An 11832-nucleotide genomic window follows, 5' to 3' on the forward strand; every position below is an offset into this window, starting at 1 on the left:
TGGCAAAGGGAGGGAGGGAGGCTCTCCCACACCCATCAAGCCCCCGCCACCCCACGGATCCCTTACTTACCGCTTCAGCGCGGGCCGGGGAAGCTGGCGGCAGGGCTCTCCGAGCCTTCCCCCAGCCGCAGTGCTTCTGCGCAGGCCTGGGGGACTCGGCGGCGGGGCTCTCCGACCTACCCCCGCTGCAGCGCTTCCGTGAGTGCCTGGGGGACCCAGCAGCAGGGCTCTCCGGGCCTCCCCCCAGCCCCAGCGCTTCGGCGCAGGCCTGGGGAAGCCAGATGTGGGGCTCTTCGGGCCTCCCCCAGGCCGCAGCACTTCGGCACGGGAAGCTGGGGGCGGGGCTTGCCACCGCCTCCATTTGCGCTGGCTCCTGGGCTGCCGGAGTGGTACTCCGGCCCCAAAAGACCCCTGGGATACAACCCTTGATTGTCTTTTTGGCACTGTGGATTACAATATTAAATATGATCTCCTTAAAAAAGAATTGGTGTGATATCTTCTGAAGTGAGGGGTTTTTTTTCATTGGGACATAATAATCTTCACTATTCTTGCAGGCCTCACCCCACTATTCTTGCAGGCCTCACCCCATTTGAGACATGGGAACCATCACCTGAAGCTGGCTGCCCTAGCCTCTGACAGAGTGGGCACAAGAGGTTGCTGATGAACTGCTGCCTGAGCCCTGGATGGGGCGGGATGAATGGCTGTTACTGCAAGTAGTCAGCTCAAGCCCCAGACTGGACAGATGCAAGTGGTGGCAGCAGGAGCATTCTCTTTTTCTTTCCTCTCCTCCATTTGGGGTGGTTGGGGCCATGGGTTGTCAGCCCCCCCCAGCACGGGGTCTGGGGCAGCTGCCCTTGTTGCCCATTGGCTAAAACCACCCCGGCAGTTATCTAGGTCCTGCCCAAGGGGACTATAAACTCATGCCTGTGGCGTTCGTGGAAGTTACTCTCTTCAGTTTTTCAGCTCTCAATTCCTTCCATATTGGCTGCATGTTCTTCATATGATATGAAAATCTTCTGATTTTCAGGGGGCTGGAGGAGAAGACATGGGAGGACAGAATAACAGGCTGAGCAAAGTTCCCAGTGACTCTTTGACTTCTTCCAGCTTTCTCTGCCTGACAGCAAGGGCTCCTCATCCCAGTGGTGCGCCAGTCCCTGTCCACTCACAGGCTGGCCGCTGAGTCGGCCGGGGGTGACGACAACCAGCACGGGGGTGGGAGGAAGGGGCTCGGCCAAGTGTCCAGCTGCCGGACCGCACATTCCATCCGGCGGCTCTGTGCATACTGAGGGCAAGCTGGTGGCCGGGGTTTGTGTGGGCGGGACCCCGCAATGCAGCCAGCCAATGCACACAGTGCCTTTGGAATGGCAGTTCAGGCAGCCAACTGATTTTGGCATGAATAGAACTTTGCCACCCCAAATCACTTTTATTAATAAGGAGAGATAGTAGAAATTTTTGTATCCATATCTGAAGAACGAACATCTTTATCTTTTCCATGTAGTTCTAAATTGGATTGCCAGACCCCTTGTCATGGTGGGGGGTTCCCCCGATTTTTGGGGCTTCTGTCCACTGCTGGCCAGCTGTTTGGCAGAGGAAGCCCCACCCTCAAACAGGGATGCCATGCAGTGACATCCCTGGTGTGATGACATCATGTGGAAGTGACATCATCACGTTGGGACATCATCGTGTCAGGGACGTCACGTGATGTCACCACCCATTCCTGGAACACTCCCCAAATCCTTCCGCCAGCAAGCTGAGAGACATGGCAACCCTAGCTCCAAATGAATTCCTTTCCTCTCATTAAAATGAGTTAACGATTTCCTACCATTTCCATTTTAAATCTCCATAAACAGCCTTGTTTTCTAGGGTGAAAATTGACTTTGTAACTGCTTTGGAAGACCTGGGTTGACTCCTTTTTCTTTCTAGGAGGACTCCCTTTAAACAGCTGCATAATATGCAAAAATTCAACAGGCAAAGTTCTTCTTGGCACTGGGGAGGTTCCATCTGTTGATTTTCTGTCTATTGTGAAACTTTTTAAAGAAACAGAAGTCCTAAAAGAAAAAGGTGACAAGCCTATGTATGAGCCATGTACACTCCTGATACTGCAGTGGAAAAGCTAGACAGCATTCCAACCCTGTAACTAAGAGCCAAAGTATATGTTACCCAGTAGTATTATGACTGGATTTCCTGCTTTTTGGAGGGGGTTTAGTGAAGTGTCAAGCAAGCATATTTGAGTTGTGCTCCCTCCTTCAGACCTAGCTGCTGTTTGACCCAGTCCCGTAGCTACAGTGGGGCATCTTGGGGCCTGGCACCCTGACTTCCCACCAAGGCCCCCTGACTTCCCATCCAGCCCAGGCGCTCCCTTGGGGTTGTGTGTAAGGTGCCCCCTGACTTATTTAAAGGCCCCTCCAAATTAAAAAATCCTGGTTACGGGCCTCGTTTGACCTAAGGGGAAACTGTCTCCCCCCCACACCATGGGGCACACAGCAGCAGGGGAAGGGCCTTTTGACTTGGAAAATGGCATACGGAAGAAAATTTAAATAACATAAGAACATAAGATAAGCCAATGTTGGATCAGACCAATGGCCCATCCAGTCCAACACTCTGTCACACATTGACCAAAAATACCAGGTGCCATCAGGAGGTCCACCAGTGGGGCCAGGACACTAGAAGCCCTCTCACTGTTGCCCCCCCCCATGCACCAAGAATACAGAGCATTCCTTGCCCCAGGCTGAGAGTTCCTATCTATACCTTGTGGCTCTGTTCCATATGTTTATCCAATTCCCTCTTGAAGCCGTCCATGCTTGTAGCCGCCGTCACCACCTCCACCACATCCTATCTGCTTGTCTGAATAAACTGGCAGCACTGCCCCCCACAGCTGCATTTCAGTTTGAAATGACTGTACAAAAGCCAAGAAATCCAGCTACAAATTTTCCATATTTACCTACAGCAAGGCTGTGTTTCTGCTTATTCGAAGGTACCACCATGGGGTTTCTCAGCATCATACTGTTCTTCATGCAGCATCAAAGCAGGAACATGCATGCATGTTTTCTAGACATCTATTTAACCCATACGTTAGAAAGGCCAGAGTTTTCTGTCCATTATAGGAAATTATCCATTTCTTTTTTGCTAAGTACAAAAAAGACCCTTAGAAAGACACTAAAGAACTTGAGGTTTTTAAAAGCAGTCTTTTATAGACCGTAAAAGAAATTACCTGTGAAACTATCAGTAATTGGATCAGTTCTCTCCCCCCCCCCTCCATTGAAGAGAATCAAGTGGTATGTGACAACCGTGAATTGTGTAGCAGCTTCACACATATTAGAACTGATCGAATGATAATGCTGTGTTGCTTTTGAACATAATGTTAAGACATTCCATCAAAACCACTTAATCTGAAAGGCAATGATGCAATATGGATGGAAACTGTTCAGACATGTTTTAAAGTATTTCTCCATTATCACATTATTATTACTACTGCCAAACACTATTGGGGCTGTCATGAGGAAGAAAGATAAGGAATTAAGTAGGGAAGGGAGCTGAACGGGAATCAAGAAGCATGCCTTGTATAAGGAGCAATATAAAATGTGGAACAAATTTCTAGAAGCAGAAATACAATGATGTAAACTTTTTCAACAATACCAATTTGGAATTCCAGCCTCATAATGGGCCCCATAATATATACATCTTTGCCCTAAAGCATCCATAATTTCCTAAGGTATTGTGATATTCTTTACATTGTAAGGTAAGAAAAATGAATAGATCACAATTTATGCCAATAAAGGTATTTGTATTTGTATTTGTATTTGAATAGATCACAGAACAGCCTTCTATCACACACATATATACATATACATATACACATACATATATACAGTTAAGCTATAGTTCCAGAATTTGTAAATTTGAATGCTTCTTTATTAGGAACATAGGTTCAAACTATTACACAAATTGAATTCCTGGACTTTTCAATGTTGAAAAACTGAGATATTTTAGATTTATGTTTCAAAAATTGTGAATGTGTGTTTTGGCCAGAATAGTTGTCCAATCACTAGGGTTGCCAAGTCCTACCTTATGCCTACCTGATGCTTTGCACGCGTGTGCCGTGAGCATGTCACCCGGAAGTGACGCGGCCGCATTGGGCGCGCCGGGGGCGGGGCTGCAGTCATCCAAGGGAAAACATAGCATTTTCCCTCGGATGACCGCGGCCCCACCCCCGGCGTGCCCGGCGTGGCTGCGTCACTTCTGGGTGACGTGCTGATGTCGGGCACGTCCCGTGCTTTGGGGGTGGGGTTCCCCCTGGGGCCCGATCCGCCAGCGGTGGGGAATGGGCCTCTGGGGCGGGGGTTTCCCCGCCCCCCGGGGGGACTTGGCAAGCCTACCAATCACCAATGGTTCTAATCTAGAATTATGACTATTTCTTCTCCCACTTTAGTTTCCTCAGAGTCTATATATCTGTTATTAATATAGGCTTGTAGAATGTAAAACCCGTTCTCCTACACCCACCCCAAAGAAAATTCTCTCAGAGCTTAAAACTAAAACAGGGTGTCAGTATTTATTTCTTTTTTTGTAGACCTTTCTGAATTTATTTCAGTTCTGCCCTGAAATACTGGATGATACACCTGTATCAGAAACTTTTAGTAAGTAAAATTGAATACTCCAACAGCAAATACCTGAACATTAAAACTGACACTGAGCAATGTGTGTTAGAGGACAAACTGCATTAAATAGTAAGGAATGTACCATTTTTGGTGTCAGCAAATGATCCACACTTACCTCTTTTATCAGGTTCATAAATCTGGGTCCAAAACGCCATGGCTTATGTCTGTGACACTGCAGGGAGCTAACAGTCATTTGGGAGGCACGCTGAGAAGCCACTGCTACCATGTAAACAGCATCATACACCAGAGCTGCTTCTGTCTGTGTGTGGGAAAAACACATAAGGTTTTTTTAAGCAGACATCTTCAAGTCCCTACATCTTTGTTTTTCATTTTCTCCCTTTAAAATACTTGGACCTCTGTTCAATTTGTTTTCTAAAGCAGCAAAACTTGGGATCAGAGCATTTGTGTGCAATTTAAAATGACACTGTATATAATCAACAACTTCTTTGCACGGAAGCACAGTATTATTTATGATAGCACTTCTCAAATATTCAGAAGTAAATTGCATACCGTGATAAAATATGGTAAACAACATTGACTTCATAAACTGCTTGTGTTAATTGCCATGAGAACCCATTTTAGATTTAAAAACTATACATATTTTGGGAGGCTAGAGAATTAATTCTCTATTTCATTTACCTAGCTAAATTACTATGACAGGGGTCCCCAATTTCTTTGCGCCTGTGGGCACCTTTGGAATTCTAATATAGCATGGTGGGTACAGCCACAAAATTGTTGTTACATAACAGCTGCAGCAGGAGGTAGAGCCCACAGACAAGACTTAGGTAACCCCTGTAATATAGCATCAGTGTTATATGTATTGAAGGGTCCTATGTGACCGAAATTGATCAGCTACAGAGTGTTCTACAGAGAGTCTAATTGATCAACAAAATCATTTTATTTTGATCTACATATCTTATATGAAGCATTCCAAATAACTGTTATCAACCCAAGGACTGTTGAAATGGATCCCATGAATCCTTTTCACTAGCAGTGGAACCTTCCTGTAGTGCAGGACCCCTCTGTTGCTCTAGTGGAAGACCAGTTTATTAAGCCTGAAAATAAGTTCAGTGCCTTAACAGTAGTACCACCATTGTGTTTAAAAACGCCTTAGATATTGTGCCATCGTAATGAAATGTTTGACAGCCATCTCATCCTGTTTTCCCCTTGCTGTTCCTGTACTTACTGCAGCTAGTGGTCACCATTGCTGGTCTTACATTTACTTGTCTTGATGGTCTTCCTTATGCCATCTTTTAACTAGCACTGATGCTTGATCTAACTGCTATACAAGGATTGCTGAGCTTAAACAAAGAACACTGCGAATGGACGGTCCAACAGACCGGCATGTATTAGACAATACGTTTGAAAGAAATTTATCCAGGGCAAGATGTAAATCGCTAATAATAATAATGTTTTTAAATTTTGTTGTACATCACCCAGAGCCCTGTCCATACAGGGATTGGGCAATTCATAAATTTAAAATATAAATAAATAAATAATAGGCAACTACTTTCAAAGACTCTAATACATTTGTTCCATAGATACAGGGCAATTCATTTTTTAAAGCTGGACCAAAGCTGTGTTGTTGAAGGCTTTGCCTTATCCATACCTAATGCACTGATAATTGTTATTCTTTTGCAACATTCATATGGCATCAATAACAGTGAGCAGATGCAGTTCAAAGGAATGTAGAAGGATCATTGTTCCAATCAGAATGGCCTATGTAACCATATCAGTAGATTTCACAAAATATTTCACATTTCAATAAATCTGAATGTAAATTTAGACCACTAGTCGATTTTCACAGAATCACAAATTCTTATAGACCCAAATTTACGGTTGCTAGGTCTCTTAGAGACGCTGGTGGGTGGGTGGAGACATTCCGGGAGCTGGAAAAGTCACCCCCCTCATATGCCTACATCACCCAGAAGTGATGTAGGCATGTCAGGGGTGATGCTTTGCTTTTTAAGCAAAACTCTATGGTAAAATCACCCTCAAACCATAGAGTTTTGCCCAAAAACCAGAGCCTCACCCCCAGTGTGCCCATGTCACTTCTGGCTGATGTAGGCGCGTCACATGACATTGCTGTTGGGGGAAGGAGTTTCCTCCCACAGGCCAGCAGCAGGCAGCAACCCATAAAACCGGGCAATCCACTTTGGATGTATATTTTTCGATATGTTCATCTTCATTTGTTTCTGATTTATTAATCCATAAAACTTAAAAAAAAAAACCCAGGCAATCCATTGCCCCCACCTGGGGAATATATCAAAAACAAGACAGGTTTTGGTTTGAATACATTTGGGAAAAATGAAATGTAAAGACATTACAGAGAGATTACATTGATCCATATTATCTATATTATTGTCATTCCTGCAGTGCTCCGTTAAGAGATTGGTGACGAACCCCAACAGATAGAGTTGCAAAAGACATCCAAAACTGCTTTTTAACACTGTGAAAGTGTGTTCTTTTTATCTCTTGCATTCCTTGGATCTACATATTTTCAAATGAAGGAGTGATAAACGTCGTTTAGGAGTCTGTAAAAGTGAAGACTTTGCAGTCTGCTTTGCCACTTCACAGCTTTGTTAAGACTCTTTAAAGAGAAAACATTCTAAGAACATAGTAAAAACAGTGTCAAGAATATTTGCATCAAGATTTTTTATTGTACTCATACTATTATCTACTGCCTTTGCTTATATTTATGAAATGTACTGATGAATGTTCTTTAGAACAAGACATTTGCATTATAAACATTATATAACTATAACCAAGTGTGTTAAAGTTATAGAATAGTGGTTTTCTTTGGTGAGTTCATTTTCCCCACCTGGGGAATGGCAACCCTACCCAAATTCTACTAGTGGCCACTAGTGGAATGCATACTGTTTGTGTTGCGAGCAAGATGTTAGGGTAGGCCTGTTCATATCGAAATGTGGTCTGCACTCAGAGAATGACTGGTCAAAAATGTTAATGCTTTCCACACATCACACTCTCTTTCAACTCTCTTTTAATGCATATCTTGCTGAAACCCAAGGAGCTGTGTACAGCAAGCTTTTGGTTTATCATATCCTGAAGCAGCATCCGACTGTGAATTATGGATATTTGCCAAATATAGATCTGGAGCGAACGTATCTATCATTTCTTTTCAGTATTAAAATCCACAATTTCCTTTCCTGAAACTGATACAAAGGAATAAACTCCTTTTTGGTTTAAGTCAGCAATGCACATTTTTACTTACAGTCATCATGCCATCTAGGAGACCAGTCTCTGGCTTGGGTGGTGCCTGCAGCCGTTCCATGGACCACTTCTCAATAACTGATGCCACTTGGGGATTGTCAATGTTGAGTAGGCGAAACCCAGTCATGTTGACTCCACTATATCTGTAGGGTTCCAGGTCAAGGGCAAACAAATCCTGTGTCACCAAGTTTTTGTTTTTAAGAAAGAGAGAAATTATATTAATGATTTTAAAAACTACCTTATAGTGAGTCAGTTCTGGTAATAGCCTTAATTGCTAATGGATGTCAAAGTTCAAAGTTGCAGAAGTCTTTTAGACTCCAGAAACTGCAATTAATTGTAAAATCTGAATGTGTGCACTGAGCAGGGTTTATTAGAGATATCATATTTGATCTGTTGGATCATAAATCATTAGATACTCACAACATCAGTTTACAAGCAAGTTTCACTGCAGTTTCTAGTGCTGATTTATGTCAACCTGGTAATAATGTTATGGTTATGAGTCCCCCCCCCCCAGCATGAAAAACTGGCTGGCCAATGTTAAGATATTTTCCATCCCTGGGAAACAAAATTTCCAGCAATGTAATAAGCAATACAGTTTTACTACTTATGAGCTCCATATTTCTCTTGCCTTGCCAGCTTTGGTAACTTGCTGCCACTTATTCTGATATATGAGTCAAGCTGGTGAACAACCAGTTTACTGCATATTAGATATATGAAGTCTGCAAAGGAGAATATAAGGGTTTCTTTAAGTGTTATCTTTTTGGGACACATTTCAAAACCACATGTCATGAACTGAGAATATGAGAGACAGTTGTCAAGATTTGGAAGATTAGTCTCAGGGAAAAAATCTTGTTAATATTGATAACTTAATGAAGGAAACATCTCCATTATGTCTGGGTATCACTGTTACTTTAAAAAAACCCAACCCACAACATTCACAATTCTGCAGTTGCTTGTTTTAAATACAAGATACCAAATAAAACATTGTCAAGATAACCTTGCTAATCTTTCACCAAGAAAGAAAGGTTACCTCCGTTAAAACATGTTTAATTCATTTGTATTGGCTTTGACCAGCTTCAAACCAGTTTATATTAAAAGATACATAACTTTCGCTGTGATTATCCTTATGAGGGATGAAAAGATACTTTCAGTTTTAAGCCACACGAGCCATAAAACAGTTCTCAAGCCCTTCCCCTCTGTAAATAAGTTTATTTAAAATAATATTACACAAATAGTGTTCTTTGAGAATTGAGCAGTAAATATAATTTTGACAGCTTTGCTCATCAAACTTTTGTGTTCAACAGCCATATAAAATGTAACTTAATACATGGCTGATTGTTCTGTAGAATTGGACCTTACTTTCATTTTGAAGTACCACTACCTTCAGATAAGAATATGACTAAAAATATAATTCTCCTGGGGACAATGAAAATGTTATGCTGAAATTTAAACACTCTAGGAGACTTTCCACAATAGGGCTAAAACCAGTACTAAACAGTCAAGTTTTTACAGACTAGAGTGTCATGTAATATCATGAATCATTCCCATACTGAGAAGCTCACAGATTATTTTTCCTGTTCCTAACTAAGACACTACAACCAAGCACTTAAAAACTTTGGATAGGTTTAAATAGGGGTTTTTGATTTGTTTTCATTCTTCCAGTATTTTCTTAGATATGGTTTTGAAATATGGGTTTCACAGGTATATACTTTCTATGCTTGGTAAAGTATTCAAAGATGAGTGAGATGGGAAAAGGCTTGGTGCTTGTGACAGATATACCAGGCCAATTCCATTACAAGACAATGGCTCCTGCAGTAATAGTAATACTTAGCAGTTAAGGAGCACTTTTCATTGATAATGGGGGTGCACAGAACACGAAAGTCTTCAGCAGTTTCTACTCTAATGGATACAAATTTATCAGAATGACTTACCAGGGTAGTAAAAAAGTAGTGATAGTATTCAGTCATCATTCCCATGGAGAGAATCTGTAGAAAAAGAAAAGAGGTGGAGGAGATAAGCTAATGTGAAATATTAAAAAGGGATACATTAAAAGGGATAAATTTTTGACATGAGGAATCACTGGCATATATATTGTCTATACCAGTGGTTCCCAACCTGTTTGGTATGGTGACCCACAAGTCCAAATTTACTTTCTACAGTGACTCATCCAGGGCTGGCCCAAGGTTTTTTGTTTGTTTGTTTGTTTTGTTTTGTTTCAGTGTCCTGGGCAAACTGTGACCTTGGAGACCCATCTACTCCAGCATTCCATTTCCTATAGTGCCCAACTAGATGTTTTTGAGAAACCAACAAACATCACATAAATGGTACAGCTGCCCCCTCTGTGAACCCCAAGCAAGTGGGAGTTCATCTCCTCTGCCACCTGGACCATAGACAGAGTCTGAGAAAGTGTGCTTGGGAGGTGCTAGGTTGAGAAGATAGATGAAAATGGCAGATGTTGCTGCCTCTTCCTCCTCTCTCGCCTGGGCTTCCTTGGTATCTCCTCCCCTCAGCTCTGCCTCCTCTGGCCACCATCAGACTTTGCACAGGGGGTGAAGAGAGTCAGGGGCTGCAAAGCAGGGCATTTGGGGGGTCTTCCAGGAAACCAGTTTGGTGTAGTGGTTAAGTGTGTGGACTCTAATTTGGGAGAACCAGGTTTGATTCCCCACTCCTCCACTTGGACCTGCTGGATGACCTTGGGAAAATCATAGTTCTGTCAGAGTTGTTCTCCCAAGGACAGTTCTGGAAAGAGCTCTCTCAGTCCCACCCACCTCACAGGGTGTCTGTTGTGGGGAGGGGAAGGAAAAGGAGTTTGTAAGCTGCTCTGAGACTCCAAGTGAAGGGTGGGGTATAAATCCAATAATTAAAAAAAAAGCTTGCCAGCTTGCTGGCACAGAGAGAGAGTGGCCGGTAAAAGAGGGAGGTATGAAGTTTGCAGTAGTAGCTACAAGCTGCCAACCAGAGAGGCAGTGCGGGGCTTGCTAGCAGCAACAACAAGTGACCAGTGAGAGAGAGTTTTTTTTTTAAATGGAAGTCAGGCAGCCTGGGCTGGGTGGGAAGTCGAGGGGCCGGGCCCCGGGAGGCCCCACTGTAGCTACGGGCCTGCCTTCATTATGGTCACAAAGAGGGAGACGGAGATGAGAATGTGGGAAGCTGACAAGGAAGAAAGAAAGAGAAAGATGCAAAGGGCAGGAGCTGCCATTAGGGATGGCTGACCTGTGACCCACTTTCAGAGGCTTCACAACCCACTTTTGGGTTCCCAACCCACAGGCTGGGAAACATTGCTCTATACAGTGTAACTATACAGCTTACCGTCTTTGTAGGCCTTGAAGCCCTCTACACATTACAATGTGTACATCAAAATCAGCACACAGAGAAGGGAAGCAGGCAGAAATGCACTGGCTCCACCCCCCTGCTGGCACATGATCCACGATTTGTGAGCATGGAGCCTATGCAAACTGGAACTGTGGGCACATAGGCTCCTATTTTGTGATCAGGATCACTGCTTTTTGTCATTCCCAATCACAGAGACAGCACCTATCTGTATACATTTCATAGGCTAGGTGCTCACAAGCTGTCAGTTACGTCCTGGCAGGTGGCACAGCCAGCAAGCTTGTGGCGGCTCTCCTTCTATGCACATTTATCTCTATGCCAATACTGTTATGTGTGGATGGCCTCTGTAGAATGGGACTATCTGGACGAATCTGTGTGGAACAGACGAATAACCATCAGGATCTACATACTCTGACTGGTGACTAACATTTATTTAATACCAGTCTGATACAAAAAAGAAGGAATGAACTCCCCCCCCCCCACTTTTTGAGACAAAACACTAAACTTGAGGTGTTTGAGACAAGATATTAAACTTAAATATTTGGCCTGGAACAGACATGTGAGACAAAATGTATTAGAGACATTGTCCAGTTTTTGTGTAATTAATTGTAAGAAC

At 43.2% G+C, this 11832-nt stretch overlaps 1 protein-coding gene across 1 annotated transcript in view; it reads right to left on the reverse strand.

Moving 5' to 3' along the window:
• GRIK1 (glutamate receptor, ionotropic, kainate 1) overlaps positions 1–11832 on the reverse strand; it is a 187346-nt gene that overhangs the window by 72653 nt on the left and 102861 nt on the right. The window contains exons 6-8 of the mRNA XM_015422986.1: positions 9818–9871; positions 7888–8061; positions 4771–4914 (exon numbers count right to left, since the gene is read on the reverse strand). Coding sequence (XP_015278472.1) covers positions 4771–4914; positions 7888–8061; positions 9818–9871 — 372 coding nt within the window. The remainder of the gene's footprint in view (positions 1–4770; positions 4915–7887; positions 8062–9817; positions 9872–11832) is intronic.

This window comes from Gekko japonicus, unplaced genomic scaffold (genome assembly GCF_001447785.1).
Source record: "Gekko japonicus isolate JY-2015 unplaced genomic scaffold, Gekko_japonicus_V1.1 scaffold178, whole genome shotgun sequence".
Classification (NCBI taxonomy): domain Eukaryota; kingdom Metazoa; phylum Chordata; class Lepidosauria; order Squamata; family Gekkonidae; genus Gekko; species Gekko japonicus.